Here is a 23,651-nt window from a genome sequence, read left to right as displayed (position 1 = left end):
TAGCTCCTTTCTCTTCGTCTTTTGGTCTTTTTTTTCGTTCTCTCTGTCTGTCGAAGCTTCAAAGGCCTTAAATAGGCCTTTAATAGCAGAGTGTGTGTGTATAGAGTGTGTGTGTGTGTACAGTATAGTGTGTGTGTGTTGCGGTTTGCAGCTATAAGCAGAACTCCTTCCTATTTATAGCTGTCGGAGGTTCGGACCGGAGCCATGGAGGAACATCAGAGACGAACGGGCCGGGCCAGTTCTGACCCGCTCTAACACACACACACTACACACACTGCACACACACACACACACACACACACTTCACACACACACAGAACCGCCCAGAACCGCCCGGCTCAGTCCTCCTGTGGTCTGCTTCAGTTTAAAGCAACACTTGACCCAGAAACCTTCGAGCAGCCGGAGCTAATATAAGATATGCACTGTTATACAGTATATAACTAAAGTACTGGGTCATAATTATGATCATTTATTTTGTTATTTCTAAATAATTAAGGCTATTAAAAGTAGTTTGTCCTGCTTTTGTTAAAGTAATTGTTTCTCTACTATCCATAAAAAACTTTCTACTAGATTGTTTTGCCACATTTCTGTAAGGATTTGAGTTCCTTCATTCCAGAGAACACAGTTCCTAAATGTGTGCTTAATTTATATATATATATATATATATATATATATATATATATATATATATATATATATATATATATATATATATATATATATATATATATATATATATATATATATGGGGTATGAATACATTTGCAAGCCACTGTATAAGTATATGGTGAAAAAATGTAAAAAAAAAAAAAAAAAAAAAAGTTCAAGGGGTATGAATACTTTTAAAAGCCACTGTATACTCATATATATATATATATATATATATATATATTTTTTTTTTTTTTTTTTTTTTTTTTCACTTAACAACCATAAACTTATATGTTTAAATTTGATTGAGATTGACTGCACTGGATTTTATTTATTTTCGGGGTTCAGAGTAAAGGGTGCTGAATACTTTTGCACATCACACTTTTCACTTATTTTTATATTTTTATTTTATAAAACTTTTTTTTTTTCTTTCAAAAACAATGTATCGTTTTTTTTTTGTTTGTTTTTTTTCACTTCGCAATCACATGCCACTTTGTGTTGGTTTATCACAGTTTGTGGTTGTAAGGTGACGGGTATGAATACTTTTGCAAAACAACCCAGAAAATGTTTTATACAGTATTTTATATTTTACATTCTTCAAAGTAAAGTATCTCCTCTTGTTTAGATGATGAGTTTTGAACATCTCTGCTGGATTTTCTCAGTCAGTTTTATGAGGTAGAGTCTCCTGGAATTCAGGCTTTCAGTTAACAGCTGTGCTGAACTCATCAAGAGTTAATTACTTGAATTTCTTGTCTCTTAATGTAAAGTTTGAGAGCATCAGTTAAAGTAAAGTAGTGAAGAGGTAGAGTTACAGGTATACAGTGAATAGTGAATATTTGAGTAATGTTCGAATCCAGGTTATGAGAAGAAACAACTACTCAACTAAATAAAGAAAAAGAAGAATTTCAAGAACTTTGAATGTATCCTCAAGTTCAGTTACCGCATCAAAAATGTTATGATGATGAAACTGGCCCTCATCAGCAGATTTGTTCGAACTGTTCTCTGAACTCCTGCTTTACTAAGGAACAGGAACAGGAAATGCTGGAGCTGCTCCTTCCCCCTCCCCCAGTCTTCTTCCTCCTCCTCCTCTTGCTCTTCCTCTGTTGAGGTAGTGTTCCTGGCCGGCCTCACCTCTCCGTACTCCCTCAGCTGCCCCACATCTGTTTTCCTTTCCTCCGCTCAGCCTATTTTTAACCATCCCTCGTTCCCCTCCTCCTTTTCTTCCTCCGCTTTCAGAAGAAGACGGATGGCTTTTTCTCCTTTCGTTCGTCTATTAGTGAGTTTAGCGTCCTCGGCGACGAGCTCTTCGCTCTAACTACCTCACCTTTCTCTCTGTCTATCTGTCTCTCTGTCTGTCTCTCTGTCTGTCTGTCTCTCATCAGCACCGCTCCGGGCGTCTCCGGTGAGATCCGACCCCACGACCCCCCGATTCTCCCGTAATAAACCGGTGAATAACGCTGAGAATAAAAAATTTGATAAATGTTTCGAAAAGTACAAGAAGTGAGGGAATCAAAGAACACTGATTATCTTGATCTGAAATAGCTTTGAAATATTCACATTGTATAGTGAATAATTCATGGTGGATACTGAAAAAGTCGAAGGACTAACTACACAATCCATAGTGGATACTCTATAATGAATAGTAGATCATTTATAGGCCATACTGAATCATTCATAATAGCCGTTGGGTATTTCATGATGGAGACTGAAGCCATTAAATAACTCATAGTGGGTGCTAAATAATAATTCACGCTAGATATTAATTAAATTCATAGTAGATACTAATCATTTATAGACTGTACTGAATTATATAGTAATTATAACATCATTATTCATTGTGGATACTGAGTAATCCACAAAGGATACAGAATAATGTGCAGTGAATGCTAAATCTTTCATAGTACTCATTGAATAATTCATAGTGGATACTGAACCGTTCATAGCAGTCATTGAATAATTCATAGTGGATACTGAACCGTTCATAGCAGTCGTTGAATAATTCAAAGTGGATACTAATTTGTTCATAGCAGTCGTTGAACAATTCATAGTGGATACTGAACCGTTCATAGCAGTCATTGAACAATTCATAGTGGATACTGAACCGTTCATAGCAGTCGTTGAATAATTCAAAGTGGATACTAATTTGTTCATAGCAGTCGTTGAACAATTCATAGTGGATACTGAATCGTTCATAGCAGTCACTGAACAATTCATAGTGGATACTGAATCGTTCATAGCAGTCGTTGAACAATTCAAAGTGGATACTGAATCGTTCAGAGTAGACGTTGAATAATTCATAGTGGATACTGAATCGTTCATAGCAGTCATTGAACAATTCATAGTGCATACTGAATCGTTCAGTGTAGTCGTTGATATTTCATAGTGCATAATGAATCATTCATAGCAGTCGTTGAACAATTCATAGTGGATACTGAATCGTTCAGAGTAGTCGTTAAATAATTCATAGTGGATACTGAATGACTTAAAATACATAGTGACTAATTCATAGTGGATACTAATCATTTATAGACTGTACTGAATTATACAGTAATTATAACATAATTATTTGTGGATTCTGAATGACATAGTAGTCATTGAATAATTCATAGTGGACACTAATTCATTCATAGTAGTCATTGAATAATTCATAGTGGACACTAATTCATTCATAGTTGCCATTGAATAATTCATACTGAATCCTTCTTAGTAGTCACTGAATGATTCATAGTGGGTGCCAAATAATTCATGGTAAATAGTCACTATCTAACACCGTAATTATTGGTGGATCCTGAATGATTCATAGTAGATACTAAATAAATAATTCATAGTAGATACTAAGGTCTGTAATAGTAGATATTGAGTAATTGATAGCAGATACATTGTAATTTGTGTAATTCATAGTGGATAGTTAATAATAAAGAGTAGAGTGGTGTGTTGTTATGAATCACAGCTGAATCAGTATTAGTTTATAGTTATTGAGATGTGAATATTTTTACATTGTGTTCACATGAAAGTATCTGTCAGTACTGTAAGCTTTGATGTTCTGGAGCGGCTGTGACTCGCTGCTCTGATTGGCCTGTTTAATGTGGCTGATATTCTCTGCTGCCCCCCGGTGGCTGGGTGTGTTTACTGCACTCTGCCTGCTGCTGCTGTTATCAGTGTATAATGCTTACACAGTTACACACTCACCGGCTGTGAGTGTGTGTAAATGTGTGTGTGTGAGTGTGTGTGTGTGTCGGTTGGTGTGCAGGTATTCCGTAGTGTCTGTTTGTCCAACACAGCAGATGTTCGCTTTCATTCCCCGAGGGGAGCGTCTTCTCTATTCTCTCGTTTCTCTCCTTTCTTTTACCCTCTCTCTCTTCTCTCTCTCTCTCTCTCTCTCTCTCTCTTCTCTCTCTCTCTTTCTCTTTATATCTCTCTCTTTCTCTTCCTCTCACCACATCTACCACACTCTTTTCCTCCTTTCTTTCTAGTTTTCTCTCTCCTCTGTCTCTACCTCTCTCCTACAAATTTTCTCTCTTTCTTTCTCTCTCTTTCTCTGATTTTCCTCTTTTATACATCTCTAGCTCTCTCTACCTCTTTTGTCTTTCTTTATTTTACCTCTTTTGTCTCCAGCCCTCTCTTCTGTCTCCATCCCTCATCTTCTGTTTCTTCTCTTTCTCTTTACCTCTCCACCATTCTCTCTTCTTTCATCTATTTTATTCTCTACCTTTTATCTTTTTACCCCTCTCCTTTTCTCTCTAGCCCTCTAACTCTCTTTTTTCTATCACTTTACCATTTCACTCTTCTTCTGCCTCACTTTTCTACCATTTTCTACCTGTTTCTGCCTTTCTTTATACCTCTCTACCTCTACTTTCTCCCTTCTGCTACCTCACTGTACCTCTTTCTTTCTTTCTAACTTTACCTATCTTTAACTTTCTCTCTACCACTCTCTACCTCTTTGTTTTTATTATGTCTCTACCTCTCTTTACTTCTGTACCTCAGTTTTCTTTTTGTCTCTTGAAAAATTCTCATTTTAATCTTTCTCTTTCTACCTCTGTCAGTTTTTTTCTCTCCACCTCTCTTTTTATCTCTACCTTTCTACCTCGCTCTTTTTCTAGCTTTCTTGTTGCCTTTTAAAAAAATGTTTTATCTCTCTTTCTGTCTCTGCTCTACCTCTCCATTTCTCTCTGTCTCTACGTCCTTCTGACTCTCCTCTACCTCATTCTACCCCTATACCTCAATATTCTTCTCTCTTCCTCTCTATCTTTCTACGTCTTTGACTTATTCTACCCCTCTTTTTTACCTCATTCTTCCTCTCTCTACCTTAATATCTCCCTCTCCTCTACCTCTCTCTTCCTCTTTCTTGTTCTGTCTCTACCTCCTCTCCTTTACCTCATTCTCTCTCTCTCTCTCTCTGGTGTATTCTGGGTAATAACTGCAGCCTCTGTGTAAATCCCGCTATACTCTCTCTCTCTGAATTCTCCCCCGAGGCGTGTGTTTTTTCTCTCTCTATTTTCCCACCGGTTTCTCTCATTCTGCGCTTTCTTTTCTTTCCTGGAGTCGCATGACTGGATATAAATCACTCTGCCGCATCATTTCCTGCCGAGAGCTTCAGATCATCCCAAAGATCTGCCTGATCTTCTCCTCCGCTGTCACGCCTCCGAGCACAGCACGTTCCACCTTTACCTGCTCTCACAAACCCTCTATACAGGCTGTTCCTAATAAAACAACCACAAATAAGTGTGTACTTATCTAGTTTGTGTCTAATGTTCTCTCTCTCTCTGTCTCTCTCTCTCTCTGTCTGTCTGTCTGTAGAGGTGATAGACAGCATGGCGAGGTTCCGGGCGGTGGGCGTATGGAACTACACTATGTTAACTCTGTCGGAACATGAAAGGGTTCTTTACGTCGGAGCCAGAGAAACCCTGTTCGCCCTGGACCCCAACGACATCAGCAGACAACTCAGACCCCAGGTACACACACACACACACACACACACACACTCCAGCAGCCGGAGTCTGAGAGAGAGAGAGAGTACAGTAGGTCATGATGCTGTTTCTCCATCAGCAGCTGGAGTCTGAGAGAGAGTGTACAGTAGGTATAGCAGGTGGTATAGTAGGTATAGACAGTGTATTTGATATATACAGTGTAGTCTATATATTCAGCAGGTGATTTATGTGGTATAGGTTGTATAGGAGGTGTAGATGGTGTAAATGTTATAGGTGTGTATAAGTGGTACAGGTGGTATATATGGTATAGGAGGTGTAGATGGTGTAAATGTTATAGGTGTGTATAAGTGGTACAGGTGGTATATATGGTATAGGAGGTGTAGATGGTATAAATGTTATAGGTGGTATAAGTGGTACAGGTGGTATATATGGTATAGGAGGTGTAGATGGTGTAAATGTTATAGGTGGTATAAGTGGTACAGGTGGTATATATGGTATAGGAGGTGTAGATGGTGTAAATGTTATAGGTGGTATAAGTGGTACAGGTGGTATATATGGTATAGGAGGTGTAGATGGTGTAAATGTTATAGGTGTGTGTAAGTGGTACAGGTGGTTTATATGGTATAGGAGGTGTAGATGGTGTAAATGTTATAGGTGGTATAAGTGGTACAGGTGGTATATATGGTATAGGAGGTGTAGATGGTGTAAATGTTATAGGTGTGTATAAGTGGTAGAGGTGGTTTATATGGTATAGGAGGTGTAGATGGTGTAAATGTTATAGGTGTGTGTAAGTGGTACAGGTGGTTTATGTGGTATATGAGGTGTAGATGGTGTAAATGTTATAGGTGTGTGTAAGTGGTACAGGTGGTTTATGTGGTATAGGAGGTGTAGATGGTGTAAATGTTGTTATAGGTGTTATAAGTGGTAGAGGTGGTTTATGTGGTATAGGAGGTGTAGATGGTGTAAATGTTGTTATAGGTGTTATAAGTGGTAGAGGTGGTTTATGTGGTATAGGAGGTGTAGATGGTGTAAATGTTATAGGTGTGTATAAGTGGTAGAGGTGGTTTATGTGGTATAGGAGGTGTAGATGGTGTAAATGTTATAGGTGTGTGTAAGTGGTACAGGTGGTTTATGTGGTATAGGAGGTGTAGATGGTGTAAATGTTATAGGTGTGTATAAGTGGTACAGGTGGTTTATGTGGTATAGGAGGTGTAGATGGTGTAAATGTTGTTATAGGTGTGTGTAAGTGGTAGAGGTGGTTTATGTGGTATTAAAACAGTGCCGGGTGTTAAACTCCGGCGCTCCCGGTCTCTGATTCAGAATCACAGCGTTTAGCGGTTCTGTTAATCAGACTGATCTCAGATCAGAACCGCCGCTGCTTTTACCGGCTGTTTGTAGTAAATTGCAGTTTTAAAGGTCAGCGAGCGACGGCACTTTCTAATGGACAGAGTGCTACCGGCTACTGTTACTACAGCTCTCCCTCTCTCTCTCTCCCCGTCTCTCTCTCTCTTTCTCTCTGTTGTGTGTGCTGTAGTGAACTGGTACTTTAATGCTGAAGTACTAAAATAAAAGATAAAATATACTCAGTATCTGTTTGTCTGGCTGTCAATAAGCCTGTCTGTCTTTGTGTCTGTCCATATATCTATATATTAATCTTGCATATATTGATCTGTTTGTCTGCATGTCTGTCTGTCTACCTACCTGCTCTATCTATCTGTCTGTGTACCTGAATGTCTGTCTGTCCATATATCTATCTGTCTACCAACCTGTTTATATGTCTGTCTATCCATCTATAAAACTTGTCTATTTGTCTGCAAATCTGTATGTCTGTATTTCTATCTCTATCTCTGTCTGTCTGTCTGCTTACTTGTTTCTGTCTTTCTGTCTATATGTCTCTTGGTTTGCATATCTTTGTGTTTGTCTGTGTGTCTGTCCTTCCATCTATGAAACTTGTCTATTTGTCTGTAAATCTTTCTGTTTGTATTTCTGTCTGTCTGCTTATCTTTCTGTCAATAAATCTCTTTCTATCGATCCATCTATCTATATATTAATCTTGCGTATATCTATCTGTTTTTCTGCCTGTCTGTCTGTCTACCAACCTGTCTATATGTCTGTCCATGCATCTATGAACCTTGTCTATTTCTCTGCGTGTCTGTCTGTCTTTCTGTGCATCTGTGTGTCTCTTGGTTTGAATATCTATCTATCTATCTATCCTTTAATCTGTTGTTTTGTTGACTCTCTCTCTCTCTCTCTCTGTAGATCGAGTGGCCGGCGCCGGTGGAGAAAAAGAGAGAATGTGCATCGAAAGGAAAAAACAACCAGGTAACGAGACTCTCTTTCTCTCTCTCTCTCTCTCTCTCTCTCTCTCTCTCTCTCTCTCTCTCTCTCTCTCTCTAATACACTTAAATCCTCTCTCGCCCACTCTCGCGCTCTCTCTATCTCTCTCACCACCCTGTCACTTTCTCTCCTTCTCTCTCTTCCCATCACTCTCACTTACTCTGTCGCTCTGTCTCCTCCCCTCTGTTACTTCCCTTCAGCCTGTCTATCCATCTCTCCTCTCTCTCTCTCTCCTCTCTCTCTCTCCCCCCTCTCTCTTTCTCTCCCTCTCTCTCTCAGAATGATGTATTGTTGTGAATGATGTAAACTGCATCACCGCTGAAGCAAATAACGCAAATAACAAATATACTAACACTGTTATTAATCATAACCAGACGAGAGGGACAGTTATTAATATAATATATGTCTCTCTCTCCCTCTCTCTCTCTCTCTCTCTCTCTCTCTCTATCTCTCTCTCTCTTTTCCAGACGGAGTGCTTCAACTACATCCGTTTCCTGCAGAGTTATAACCGTACGCATTTGTACACATGCGGGACGTACGCCTTCCAGCCCAAGTGCACATATATTGTAAGTGTGTGTTCTGATCTCTGATCTGTATCTATTCTCTGCGCTTTTATCCTTTTTTCAGTTTAATGTGGTTTTCCCTTGTTCACTGTTACCCTGCAGAAGCGCTGCGCCGTTAGTATAGCAATCTGCCAAAGCCAGTGCTCACCTGGCTCTTACAGAAAATGATGAGCAAGTGAAACTCTGACTGGTTGCCTTTTGCCAACGTGTACTTTTCCCGTCGTTGCGATAGCAAAGACACACTGACACGCCATAAATTGAGCTGCACTGTGCGTGGTTGAAGGCTTACCTATAGATCACTAAATAGAACACTAATAAAAACAAACAAATCATTAAAATAAGCTCAAATCAAGGAATTTTAAAGTAGTATAGATATAGTATAGTATAGTATAGTAGTTTAGCCAGATTCTCTTGGTCCTTTTCTGGTGTAGTGCCAAATTCAGCACCCCCGCCAGGAAAAGCACCTCCTGTCGCAGCGCATTTCTAAATAAAGCTAAAGCTGCCAAGAGGGGGTGCTTTTCATGGGGGGGCTACAGATTTCAGCACTACTATGATGCTGAATTCTGCACCCCCGCCAGGAAAAGCACCCCCTCTCGGGAGAGGCTGCAGGTGACGTGACTATTTTCCATTCTTTCTTACGAGTCAGCGTAGCTTAGAACAGTATCTTGGGTACTTCAAACAATGAGTTTCTTTGATTTTATCAAATTAAAAACCTCTGGAATATAATCAAGAGCTGAACTGCTTGAATTTTTGCATCAGGAGTAAAGCAGCATAAGGTTATTCAAAAGCAGTGTGTAAGACTGGTGGAGGAGAACATGATGCCAAGGTGCATGAAAAAAAAACTGTGATTAAAAACCAGGATTATTCCACCAAATATTGATTATTTCTGAACTCTTAAAACTTTATGAATATGAACTTGTTTTCTTTGCATTATTTGAGGTCTGAAAGCTCTGAATCTTTTTTGTTATTTCAGTCATTTCTCATTTTCTGTAAATAAATGCTCTAAATGAGAATATTTTTATTTGTAATTTGGGAGAAATGTTGTCTGTAGTTTATAGAATAAAACAACAATGTTCATTTTACTCAAACATAAACCTATAAATAGTGAAATCAGTCCTCCGCTGTCCCTATGTGTTTCACTCGCCCTCAGTTCGGTTAAATATAGCTTTATTGGCACGGCCATATCTCCTACAACCGTGCCAGTGCATCATAACAACATTAATCACAACAACAACAGTAATAACCATAATTACACTCATCATAATTATCTGTAATATCATAATAATTATAATCTCTCGCTTTCAAACCTGCACAAAGAGGCTTGATTGGCCTGACTGTAATAATTTACAGTGTTTACAAAACTAAATAATCGCTTTATCATGCGCCTGTCTGGTAATTAACCAATACAGTATCGCCTGTAAAGACAAAAGTATTGGGACACCTCTTAATCATTTAATTCAGGTGTTTTATTTAAAAAAAGTAATGAATGAGCAGCCGTCCAAATACTTTTGTCCACATAAACTATTACGACGTTAAGAGGAAGCAAAAAAAAACAAACGGATCAATTCCTCAGCAACCACCTGATATTCCACAGTAAATATTTAGCAATACCATAGCAGCCATCTAGCTAGTGCAAAGCAGCCACTTAAGATACAACAGTAATTACATGCAACACCATAGCAGCCACCGGCGATGCCAACGCAAAGTCGAGTAAACTGAGATACCACCTGAGATACCACAGTGATACCATAGCAGCCACCTAGCAAGTGCATAGCAACCAACAGCAATACTAAAGCAACGTCATGGCAACCACTTGCAAGAACTTGAGCAGCCGTCCAAATACTTATGTCCACATAAACTATTACGATGTTAAGAGGAAGCAAAAAAAAAAAAAACAGATCAATTCCTCAGCAACCACCTGATATTCCACAGTAAATATTTAGCAATACCAAAGCAGCCACCTAGTAAGTGCATAGCAGCCACTGGCGATGACAAAGCAACATTGCGGCAACTGCTAGTAAACAAGATACCACAGTAATTACTTAGCAATACCATAGCAGCCACCTATCAAAATCATAGCAGCCACCAGCGAGGCAAAAGCAATTTCTTCGCAACCACCTGGGATACCGCATGAATTCTTATTGATACCACAGTAGCCACCTAACCAGTGCATAGCAGCCACCATCAATGTCAAAGCAATGTTGTGGCAACTGCTTAGCAACCAAGAAACCACAGTAATTACTTAGCAATAGCATAGCAGCCATCTAATATCTGCACAGCAGCCACGTGTGATGCCAGAGCAACTTCTTTTCTCTCTCTCTCTCTCTCTCTCTCTCTCTCTCTCTCTCTCTCTCTCTCTCTCTCTCTCTCTCTCTCTCTCTCTCTCTCTGGTTGAGTGTGGATGATGGATGGACTGATCAATATTTGTGGACGACAGCAATATGATCATATTAGGCGGTGCAGGATTGAGTGTGTGTGTGTGTGTGTGTGTGTGGGCGGAGTCAGCTGTGGTAGGCAGTCAAGGCTGGTGGCCAGTGGCTATTATTTTTTGAGTGTATATATGTATATACACACACACATATATATATATATATATATATATATATATATATATATATATATATATATATATATGTGTGTGTGTGTGTGTGTGTGTGTAATAAGGGCACGTTGGTGGGCTGGTGTTTGTCTGTCAATCAAAAACACATTAAAGTAAACAGTGGGGATGAGAGCGCCTATACTCTATATGTAAATTAACCCAGAGAGAGAGAGAGAGAGGGAGGGAGAGGGCAGCAGAGAGATAGACAGCCTGTCTACTGAGTTACAGTGAACATTGGAATATATCTGGAGATCAGATACAGTTACAGCCACTGTATCACATTCTAACTCTATTAAAAGATCAGAAACTGTACTGTAGTTAATAAATGAGTACTATCACACAATCTAACTAATTTAACTAAAGAGAAAACTGCAGTATAGTGAACTGTGGTGTGTTGCATCACAATCTAATTCAATTTAAAAAGCAGAAGCTGTACTATAGTGAATGTCTGGGTACTATAGTGAACGGTTAGGTACTATAGTGAAAGCATGGGTACTATAGTGAATGTCTGGATACTATAGAGAAAGTTTAGGTACTATAGTGAAAGCATGGATACTATAGTGAATGTCTGGATACTATAGTGAATGTCTGGATACTATAGTGAATGTCTGGATACTATAGTGAATGTCTGGATACTATAGTGAATGTCTGGATACTATAGTGAATGTCTGGATACTATAGAGAAAGTTTAGGCACTATAGTGAAAGTCTGGGTACTATAGTGAAAGTTTAGGCACTATAGTGAAAGTCTGGGTACTATAGTGAATGTCTGGGTACTATAGTGAAAGTTTAGGTACTATAGTGAAAGTCTGGGTACTATAGAGAAAGTCTGGGTGCTATAGTGAATGTCTGGGTACTATAGTGAACGTTTAGGTACTATAGAGAAAGTCTGGGTGCTATAGTGAAAGTATGAGTACTATTGTGAAAGCATGGGTACTATAGTGAAAGTCTGGGTGCTATAGTGAATGTCTGGGTACTATAGTGAAAGTCTGGGTGCTATAGTGAAAGTCTGGGTACTATAGTGAAAGTTTAGGTACTATAGTGAAAGTCTGGGTACTATAGTGAAAGTTTAGGTACTATAGTGAATGTCTGGGTACTATAGTGAAAGTTTAGGTACTATAGTGAAAGCATGGGTACTATAGTGAATGTCTGGGTACTATAGTGAATGTCTGGGTACTATAGTGAATGTCTGGGTACTATAGTGAATGTCTGGGTACTATAGTGAATGTCTGGGTACTATTGTGAAAATCTGTGTACTATAGGCAAATCTGGACACTATAGTGAAAGTATGTGTGCTGTATAACAATCTAACTAAATAAAAAAAAACACTATATGTACAATATTGAAAGTATGATAGTGCTGATATGAGTCTAACCATGCAAAAACCGCACTCTAGTGAAATATAGGTACTATAGTGAGAGTATGGAAACTATTGTGTTCTATATACTATATAGTATATAACCCTATCTAACACTATAGTACTATATACTAGTACTATATAGAACTGAAGACAGAGCTCTTCAAAGAGCGCTTACTCTCCTAACACCTCTAACAAACTAACTACTTCTAACCTCATCTCCTTCTTCCTCTTCTCTACTCCTCTATCCCATTATTTCCCTCTGACCTCCTTAAGGCCCTATCTATAGATGCTTTATTTTTAACTTCTATTATTTTTGTACTTAACCTCTTCTATTATTTGCACTTCAATATTGTAAGTCGCTTTGGACAAAAGCGTCTGCCAAATGTAATGTAATGTAATGTAATGTATATAGTGTGTCATACTTAAACTCAATTAAACATAAAATTGCTTTTTTTTCTTCATTTTGTTCCAGAATTCAGATCATTTCACACTGAACAGCGCCGCCCTGGAGGACGGGAAGGGGAAATGCCCATACGACCCTGCGAAGGGACACACTGGCCTTATAGTGGGTGAGTTATTCGTGTGTGAGTGTGTGTGTGAGTGTGTGTGTGTGTCTGGATCCCACGTAGTTCTATCAGTGTGTGTGTGTTATTTATTTATGTTATCTCATAACACACACACATGCCTGAGTGAGTTCTGTATGATGTATCTTTTATATTAGAGTGTGTGTGTGTTCTAACCTCTCCTCCGTGCTGTAGATAAGGAGCTGTACTCCGCCACCCTGAATAACTTCCTGGGCACCGAGCCGGTCATCCTCCGCAATCTCGGCCAGCAGCACTACAGCCTGCGCAGTGAATATCTACAGGCCTGGCTCAACGGTACACACACACACACACACACACACACACACACACACACACACATCACACACACACACATCACACACACACACACACACACACACACACACACACACACACACACACACACACACACACACACAGCTAGTTTAAGACCTGACCCAGTTTGGCCAGACTGGTCTTGTTCAGTATAAAACTGTGATAAATATTCTCGCTGTAAAGAGTCGGGAGGTAGCATAGACATGAGTCAACACACCTGATTCACTGATTCACTGATTCACAGTGTGGTTTTTAGTAATAAACCATAATAATTAATTGGCTGAATTTCTCTAATGAATCCTAATTCACTGTCAGTAATGTTTTAGTAATGAACTCAGACTCAGAATGATTCACTGATTCACTGATTCGCTGTCTGTGTTTCAGCAATGAAATCTGATTCACTGATTCTTTTTCTGTTTCTTCACTTAACTCTGATTCGCTGTATCACTCTCTGAATTTTAGTAATGAATCATCGATGATTAATTCTAATTTCATTTTCAGTAATGTTTCAGTAATGGACTCCGAATGATTCACTGATTGACTGCCTGTGTTTTACCAATAATATCTATTTCACCGATTCACATTTTCTGTTTCTGCAGTTTCAGGGCTCTGATTCGCTGTATCACTCAATACGGTTTTCAATAATTAATCCTAATTAATTGGCTGAATTTCTCTAATGAACACTAATTCACTATCCATGTAACAGTAATGAACTCTAAATGATTCACTGTTACTCTGCCTCTGTTTACCAGTAATGCCTCATTCACTGATTCATTGTCTTTCTGCAGTTAACTCTGTAATGATTCGCTGATTCACTCTCTGGTTTTCATTAATGAAGCATCATTAATTGGCTGTGTTTCTCTAATAAACCCAAATTCACTGTCTATGTTTTAGTCATAAACCCTAAATCACCGATTTACTGTTTTTGAATCAGTTATGGTGCCTGATTCACTGCCGATATTGATTCACTGATTCACTGTCTGTGTTTCAGAATCAACTCAGTCACTGATTAGCTGTCCATTTTTTTTTTAGTAATGAACCATGATTCACCAATTCACTCTCTGTGATGCAGTTATGAGGCCTGATTCTCTACCTATATCCAAGTAATTGAAACTGATTCACTGATTCATTAGCTGAATTCTAGTTACAAACTGAGCCAGTAACCTATTCACTGTTTGTTTTCCTGTAATGAACCATGATTCACTGAATCACTGCCTCTGTGTTTAAGCAATGAAGCCCTGATTCACTGATTCACTGATTCACTTTCTGTATCATAGTAATGAGCCCTCTGTGTTTCAGTCATGAACTTTGATTCACTGTGATTTAGTAATGAACTCTGATTCACTATCTGTGAACCAACTCATTCGGTCAATGATTAGCTGTCCATATTTAGTACTAAATCATAATTTACTGATTCACTGTTTTTAATTCAATTATAAAGCCTGATTCTTTGCCTATATTCAAGTAATAGATACTGATTCACTGATTCACTCGCTGAATTTTAGTTACAAACTGAGCCAGTAATATATTCGCTGTTTGTTTTCTTGCAATGAACCACGATTCACTGAATCACTGCCTCTGTGTTTAATCAATGAAGCCCTGATTCACTGATTCACTTTCTGTATTATAGTAATGAGCCCTCTGTGCTTCAGTCATGAACTCTGATTCACTGATTCACTGTGATTTAGTAATGATTCCTGATTCACTGATTCACTTCTATTTCACTGATTCTTTTCTATTTCTATTTCTATATATATATATATATAAATAAATATCTGGCTCTGTTCCAAGTACCTGATGTAAGAGAACAAATTGAACAGTTGTTCAACCTCATGTCCGAGACACACACACACACACACACACACACACTCTCAGGACTCAGTGAGACATGATGTCCTTGTATTTACTGAGTGCAGTAGTTTTGAGTTGTTCTTTCTGTAATTCTGTTTATATATTTTTCTGTTCTGTTTCAGAACCGAATTTTGTGGGTTCTGCGCTGGTGAGGGAGAGCCGGAACAGTCGGGATGGAGATGATGATAAGATTTATTTCTTCTTCAGTGAGAGAGCGGTGGAGCTGGACTGTGATGGAGATCTCACTGTAGCTCGAGTGGCTCGAGTCTGCAAGGTAAACATATATACGTGTTAACAGCGTGTCCCATATATATTCTATATGTAAGAAAGTTATGACAGTGTGTCTCATATTTTTACTTCAATTAAAAATACCCTATAGGTACCAATATGGGGAGTGTGGACCGTATGTATTCAATATGTAAAAAAAGATAACAATGTCCTATATATAGTCTTTAAGTAAGAATACCCTATACGTATTTACAGTGTGTTCTTTATGTATTCTATAAGTAAAAATACTCTATAAGTATTATCAGTGTGTCCTATACACATCCTATATGTAATAATGCTCTGTACATTTTAAAAATATGTCCTATATGTAATCTAGAACTAAGAATACCCTATAAGTACAGACAGTGTGTCATATATGTATTATATATGTAAGAAAATCCTATAGATACTAACAGTCTCCCATATGTGTTAAATAAATAAGAATACCCTATATGTACTAACAATAGTCCAATATGTATTCTATAACTAAGAGTACCCTATAGTCCCATATATATTCTTTATGTAGGAATACCTTATATGTACTAATGTCCTATGTATATTCTATATGTAAGAAAACCCTATAGGTATTAACAGCATATCCCATATGCATTCTGTATGTAACTATACATGTGTCCCATATGTATTCTACAGTTACAAAACTGGTTTTAGTGTGTCCTATATGTATAATATAACTATGCATACCCTATAGCTACTAACATGTACCTATATGTACCCTATGTATTCTATATGTAAGAATTCCCTATGAGTATTAACAGCACATCCCATATAAATTCTATATGTGATTATACACTTATCCCATATGTATTCTACATGTAAGAAAGTGGTAAATGTATGTCCCATATGTATTCTATAAGTATGAATACCATATAGACACTAACAGTGTGATCCATAAGTGTTCTATAGTGTTCTACAGAGAATCCCATATGTATGCTTTATGTCAGAAAACCCTATACATAGCAACCCTATATACATAACAAAGTATCTTGCATATACTCCACATGTCAAACGTACTCTATAGGTAATAAAAACGTGCTATATGTATTCTATAACTAAAATTGTACTAATAATAGGTCCTATGTGTATTCCATATGTAAGAATACCCTATAGGTATTAATGGCATATGCCATATGAATTCTATATGTAATTATACAATTATCCAGTATGTATTCTACATGTAAGAAAGTGGTGAAGGTATCTCCCATATGTATTCTATAACTAGGAATACCCTATATATAGTAATATTATGTACCATATGTATTCTATGTGTAAAAATACCATATAGGTATTAACAGTGTATCCCATATGTATTCTTTATGTGAGAAAACTCTATACATAGCAACAAAGTGTCCTGTATGTACTCCATATGTTAAAAGGACCCTATAGGTACCAACAACATGTTTTATATGTATTCTATAACTAAAATTTTACTAATAATAGGTCCTATGTGTATTCTATATGTAAGAATACCCTAAAAATAACAAAATTATGTCCTATATACGGTCTGTGTGTACGAATATCTTATATGTTTTAAATATCATTATTATCTGTATGTTATTCAAATGTTCAGGTGTTTTAAGGCTGTAGGTGTTTATGGTGTGTATATATACATGGTTTATAGTTATATACTGTCGGATTCTGATTGTACCATTATGTCGGTGTAGGGGGATCTGGGCGGGACTCGGACGCTCCAGAAGAAGTGGACGACGTTTCAGAAAGCCCGATTGGTCTGTTCCATCCCGGAGCGTCACATCACCTTCAACAACCTGCGGGCGGTGTTCACCCTGCCGTCCCCCGACTGGAAGAACACCGTCTTCTACGGGGTCTTTCACGCCCAATGGTGAGAGAGGGCACCATCATACATCAGACATCATTTATATAGACGCCGCATCGACTGACGCAGTCTATTGGAGCTGGTGTGTCAGCGCGGCGGCCATATTGGATGGGTCTCCCATGCGCCCCCAATGCATTATCTTACACTGAGGAAGGTGTTTAATTAATACACCTATAATAATCACAACTCCACCAATTTATACCTGATTTTCACACGTTTTGATTTGTTATTAACAGCAGAGATGTAGTAATGATTCAGGACGCTGTTACACATTACAAATACCTGCTTTCATACTGAAATACTTTATATTACACTCTTTCACGCAAACAGATGACATATGGCATGGCATATTAATAAGGGTATAAATTAATACATATTATATTAATTAATTTATAATTTATTAATATATAATATATGATATAATATAATAGTTTAATATAATTATATAGTAAAATATTATATAATTAATATATAGCTCTGTAAACAATAAAAAGAGTTTCTGAATCAGTTTCTCTGATTTTACTATTTATAAGTTTATGTTTGAGTAAAATGAACATTGTTGTTTTATTCTATAAACTACAGACAACATTTCTCCCAAATTCCAAATAAAAATATTCTCATTTAGAGCATTTATTTACAGAAAATGAGAAATGACTGAAATAACAAAAAAGATGCAGAACTTTCAGACATCTGTCTGTCTGTCTGTCTGTCGTTCTGTCTGTCTGTCCGTCGGTTGGACGGTCGGTCTGTTGGTCGGTCTGTCTCTCTGTCAGTCTGTCTGTCTGTCTGTCTGTCTGTCTATCTATCAAATGTGTGTATTTATGTATATATCTATATATGTGTATATGTGTAATAAGTGTGTAAATTTAATTACTTTTATATTTATATGTACATTAATTTATGCCATACCATATGTCATCTGTCTTTGTTAAAGAGTGTAATATAAAGTATTTCAGTATTTAAGCAGGTATTTGTAATGTGTAACAGCGTCCTGAATCATTACTACATCTCTGCTGTTTATAACAAATCAAAACGTGTGTAAATCAGGTATAAATTGGTACATTTTTACGGGTAAAAAAATAAAATTGGGTATTAATTGGTAGAGTTGTGATTATTACAGGTGTATTAAACTGAACACCTTCCTCAGTTTAAATTAATAATGCACTGGGGGCGCCTGGGAGACCCATCCAATATGGTGGCCAGCTCCTATGACACGGCAGCTCCAGTAGACGCCATTAGTTGATGCGGCGTCTATTTAAACTATGTCTATAGAGGGCACCGCCACAGGCCACGCCCACTTTTCTTCTACTCTTTCCCTTCTTCCCTCCCTCTGCTACTCTCTCTCTCTCTCTCGCGCTGATGTAGTTGTGAAAGTCACTCTGTCCTCAGTATTTATAACAGTGTGGCAGCGCCAACACCCAGCCGCGCCCACCTCCCTACTGTAGCAGAGGCTGATGGGTAATTATGATCACAACGACACTCTCAAACTGTAATTCAGCAGCCTGCAATGGCCTAATCACTCATACACACACACACACACACACACTCGTCCTCTATCTATCTACTGTATATCTCTCTCTCTCTTTCTCTCTCAGTGCAGTTCAGCAGTGCTGTAGCGTCTCAATAAAGCATTAAAGTTACGTTACTGCCGAAACCGTTAACAATAATCATAAATACTCTCATCGACAAAGTAATAATGCTCCCCAGATTAGTGCTGAACTCTACAGCCTTCCCTAAAGCACTGGATCTCACAATAAGAGGGCTTATAAATGCTTAATAAAGGCTCTCAGATGCTACTTTAGGCTACTTTAGGCGTTAGGGTAGTGTTCCTCCTGGTGAGAGACCATAAGCTTATCTGCTAGATGTGCAACTAGGTGTGTGGTCGAGATTAGTTCAGTAGCTCCTCCATTTCCACTCATATGGAAACCGTGGCGCGCCCAAAGTGTACAGTAACTACGGTGCGCGGCAGTGGACAAATATCTATTTTATTAAGCGCGAGGAGACGAAACTCAGAGATGTGCGTCCGGACGGGGTAAAATTACCGAAGTTCAGAGAAAAACAGTAATTATCTTAAGCCCTATCCGGACAGGATTATTTTCTCAGGGGGGTTTGGGGTAATTTTTCTCTTTTATGGGTTTTTTCTTTATCCTCTGTCATTTTATTCCTGTCCAGAACGATCATGTAGGTGTTTTTCTCAGACATCCTCTGAGAAAATTACAGGCTGAATTATCTACTGTTTTTCTCTGAACTCCGTGCTCCTCCGCTAATTTTAGTCCCGTCCGGACGCACATCTCTGAGTTTCGTCTCCTCGCCTTTAATAAAATAGATATTTGTCCACTGCAGCGCACCGTAATTACTAATTATATATTCATTGTAGTTTTTATTCATTTATATATCTATCTTTATATAATATTTAAAATATTATAATCTATTTATACGTAATGTATTAACACTAATGTGTCTCTTTCTCTCTATATGTCTCTCTCTTTCTCTCTGTCTCTTTCTCTCAGGGGGGACGTGGACGTGTCTGCGGTGTGTCAGTATCAGATAGCGGAGGTGAAGACCGTATTCGAGGGCGTGTATAAGGAGTACCGGGAGTCGTCTCAGAGATGGGGGCGGTACATGGGCACCGTGCCAAGCCCCCGCCCCGGAGCGGTGAGGACACCGTGACTCAGCACTTTCAGCCAATCACACGCAGCCGACGGCGCCAGGCTTTATACTCACACTTTAAACAGCCAATAGTGCTTAATTAGGTTGCAGTTTTTGTGGGCGGAGATAGAATTGGTGCAGATTGATTGGTCGACCAATCATATTTCAACAGAACCAGGATTTATATATATACTTTAAACAGCCCCTAATGTTAAAAACACTGTAATTTATACTGAACATTTGTCCTGAATTAGATAAATGAGAAATGTGGGTGGAGCTAGAATTGGTGCAAAATGATTGGTCAGATTTTAATTGTCAATCAGAATTACTATTTTTGTAAAGTAATCAATCTTCATTTAAAGAATATTTAAAGAATATGAATGTATATGAACCATAAAAGATCAACCTTTTAAAATTAGCTTATTTTGGACAAAAAGCAGAGCTGAAATAATAATAAAAAATAATAATAATGTAGCTATTTTGGAATAATTTTAAATGTAAAGGCTGTTTTATAATGTTAATAATGTTACAACCACTGTATAACATCAGTTCTCTGAAAATCTCTTTTCATATGCAAATAAAACTAGTTATTGCAATTAAATTAACTGATATCAAATTGCAAATTGGAAACTAACCGGTTTGGTAAATTAGTGGTAAAATTCAATATACAGCTCTGGGAAAAAATATTAAGATTTCACTTAAAAATGATGAGTTTCTTTGATTTTATCAAATGTAAAATCTCTGGAATATAATCAAGAGGAAGATGGATGATCACAAACCATCAAACCACCAAACTGAACTGATTGAATTTTTGCACCAGGAGTAAAGCAGCATAAAGTTATCCAAAAGCAGTGTGTAAGACTGGTGGAGGAGAACATGATTCCAAGATGCATGAAAAAAAACTGTGATTAAAAACCAACCAGGGTTATTCCACCAAATATTGATTTCTGCTCTCTTTATTTTTTTACACAGCTGTATATCTATATCTATATATATATATATATTTTTTTTTTTTTAAGCGCCCCCTACAGGGTCTGATGAGAAGCAGGTTATAGAGTTTAATCACGTTCAGTCTGTTTTATTTATGTTTTTCGTCTCGATAAATAAAATAAGCTGCTCGAATACAAGTAATCTCCTGGAAATAACAGCAAATCTGTATGTTTACCGTCCGATTCAGGACAACACATTAAATATTCTGCTGTTCCTGAGAAACAAACACATTCTGCATCTTACCGTCCCCGAGGATTTCAGCCTGAGAGTTACAGTTTGTTTGCGTTTTAAACGAGGCGAAATACAGGACAGCCAATCAGTAAGAAGCTGTTTTACATAAACACACAGCAGCAGAAGCGTCCTGTTTTGAGAGGAGCTTAATTGAAAGGCATAAAGGTAGGGGGGAGATTAGACCATCACGCTGTTTATGTGAGGAATCTTCAGAGCAGAGTTACACCGTCTGATAAGATCTGATTACACAGAGTCCGCTTTAACCTGGTATCTCCGTTTATTCTGTGGTTTATTCTGTGTTTCCTGCAGTGCATCACGAACCTGGACCGGGAGAAAGGCTATAACAGCTCGCTGCAGCTCCCCGACGCCACCCTCAACTTCGCCAAGAAGCACCCGCTGATGGAGCTGAGGGCGGAGTCCCACCCGCTGCTGCTCAGCAAGGGCATCAACTTCACCCGGCTGGCAGTGGACCGGGTCAGCGCCCTGGACCAGAGAGCCTACAGCATGCTCTTCATAGGAACAGGTACTGAACTCACCTGTGTGAGGAGAGAGGATGAACTGACTGATGAAAGCTTGGGTAGATGGAGTCGAGGTTGCATAAATAAATGGGTGGAGTTGAGGATGGACGGATAAATGGGTGAATAATTGGAACAAAAATGGATGAAACAATATGAAATATCTACATATAGATGAAGGACAACTGGCTGGTTGGTATTGGATGGATGGAATTGAGGTTAAATAAATCGAGTTGAGGTTGGATGGATGGTAGGCTGGATGAAAAAAGAGATGATGTTGGATAATGGATGGATGGATGAATGGAAGGACGAATGGAAGGATGGATGGATGGATGGTAAATAATTAGAACAAGAATGGATGGAACAATATGAAATATGTACGTATAGACGATGGACGACTGGATGGAGTTGATATTGGATGAATGGAATTGAGGTTGGATGGATGGAACAAGAATGGATTGAACAATATGAAATATCTACGTATAGATGATGGACGACTGGATGGAGTTGATATTGGATGAATGGAATTGAGGTTGAATAGATGGAGTTGATATTGGATGAATGGAATTGAGGTTGGATGGATGGAACAAGAATGGATTGAACAATATGAAATATCTACGTATAGATGATGGACGACTGGATGGAGTTGATATTGGATGAATGGAATTGAGGTTGAATAGATGGAGTTGAGGTTGGATAGATTGAGTTGAGGTTGGATAGATTGAGTTGAGGTTGGATAGATTGAGTTGAGGTTGGATGGATGGAGTTGAGGTTGGATGGAAGGAGTTGAGGTTGGATAGATTGAGTTAAAGTTGGATAAATTGAGTTGAGTTATGGTTGAATAGATGGAGTTGAGATTGGATGGATTAAGTTGAGGTTGGATGGATACTGTTGAGTTTGGATGGGTAGAGTTGAGGTTGAATAGATGGAATTAAGGTTTGAAAATGGAGTTGAGTTTGGATGGATACAGTTGAGTTTGGATGGGTAGAGTTGAGGTTGAATAGTTGCAGTTGAGGTTTAATAGATGAAGTTTAGGTTGGATAGATGGGCTAATGGATGCATGGATGAACGGAGGGATGGGTGGAAGGATACATAGATAAAAGAATTGGTGAAATGATGGATTGAGTGGTTGGATTTATACAAAAATGGGTAGAAAGATGGATGGACGAATGGAATGATGGTCAGATGGATACAGTAGATATACAGATTGGAGGATGTTGGATAAATTGAGGTTGGAAGGCTGGAAGCAGACAGATGGACACATACATATACGATGATTAAAATTACGATTAGAAGGATAGATCTACAGATAGATAGAAAGATGGTTGGATGTACAGATAGACTAAAGACTGAAGACTGAAGGATGGATGAATGGATGCATACACAGATGAAATGAAGGTCTGATGGATAGATACAGAAGAATTGAGTGTTAGATGGATATATAGGCTGGATGAATGGTTAGAGGGATGAACGGATGGATGCATGGATGAATGGATGCATACATGAATAGAAAAGAGGAGTGTGGGAGGGGTGTATGGATGAAGGAGAGAGGTGGCTGTAAATTCTGGCGTTTGACGTTCGCTAGTTTCTGGATTGAGCAGAATAAACGCTGATGGAAACCCTGCGTTCAGAATCCAATCTGCCTGTAAAATTGCAGGTCTGATTCTGCAGCGGCGGATTCGCTTCAGCGCAAATATCGCCGCATGGAAATTGACACCAGGATGAATGAGTTCTACAGAGAGAACCCACAGAAAGACATCAATGAATTTGTAAGCAGTGTGGGGAGACACTGTGCATCGTGGGCCTTATTGCAGCGTTTTGCTGCTTGGACGGATGGATGGCTGGAATATAAAATTAATATAAATAAAAATATACACATTTTTTAAGATACAGACTTAAACAATGTTAAATTACTAAAATGCAGGAAAATATACTTTTATTAATTAAAAGGAGGCTTTAGGAC

General features: G+C 38.2%; 1 protein-coding gene and 1 long non-coding RNA gene across 6 annotated transcripts in view; both read left to right on the top strand.

Annotated features, from left to right (window-relative positions):
• The window catches only part of sema4c (sema domain, immunoglobulin domain (Ig), transmembrane domain (TM) and short cytoplasmic domain, (semaphorin) 4C), a 124,422-nt gene that overhangs the window by 84,024 nt on the left and 16,747 nt on the right, over positions 1 to 23,651 (top strand). For both annotated transcript variants that reach the window (XM_049470298.1, XM_049470299.1), the window contains 9 exons: positions 5,446 to 5,600; positions 7,836 to 7,898; positions 8,381 to 8,479; positions 12,907 to 13,003; positions 13,193 to 13,312; positions 15,307 to 15,458; positions 17,134 to 17,309; positions 19,814 to 19,958; positions 21,483 to 21,696. In XM_049470298.1, coding sequence (XP_049326255.1) covers positions 5,446 to 5,600; positions 7,836 to 7,898; positions 8,381 to 8,479; positions 12,907 to 13,003; positions 13,193 to 13,312; positions 15,307 to 15,458; positions 17,134 to 17,309; positions 19,814 to 19,958; positions 21,483 to 21,696 — 1,221 coding nt within the window. The remainder of the gene's footprint in view (positions 1 to 5,445; positions 5,601 to 7,835; positions 7,899 to 8,380; positions 8,480 to 12,906; positions 13,004 to 13,192; positions 13,313 to 15,306; positions 15,459 to 17,133; positions 17,310 to 19,813; positions 19,959 to 21,482; positions 21,697 to 23,651) is intronic.
• LOC125786780 (uncharacterized) lies at positions 5,654 to 7,559 on the top strand. 4 transcript variants are annotated; one of them, XR_007428817.1, is made up of 4 exons: positions 5,654 to 5,913; positions 5,978 to 6,166; positions 6,231 to 6,376; positions 6,637 to 7,559. It is a non-coding gene; the product is annotated as an uncharacterized LOC125786780 (long non-coding RNA). The 4 variants fall into 4 exon arrangements; XR_007428814.1 differs by having other exon boundaries at positions 5,654 to 6,166; XR_007428815.1 differs by having other exon boundaries at positions 5,654 to 6,166; positions 6,231 to 6,461; positions 6,658 to 7,559.

Source organism: Astyanax mexicanus, chromosome 22 (assembly GCF_023375975.1).
Source record: "Astyanax mexicanus isolate ESR-SI-001 chromosome 22, AstMex3_surface, whole genome shotgun sequence".
In the NCBI taxonomy this organism is placed as follows: domain Eukaryota; kingdom Metazoa; phylum Chordata; class Actinopteri; order Characiformes; family Acestrorhamphidae; genus Astyanax; species Astyanax mexicanus.
The sequence above is the reverse complement of the archived record's forward strand: the minus strand, read 5'-3'. Positions and strand labels throughout refer to the sequence as shown.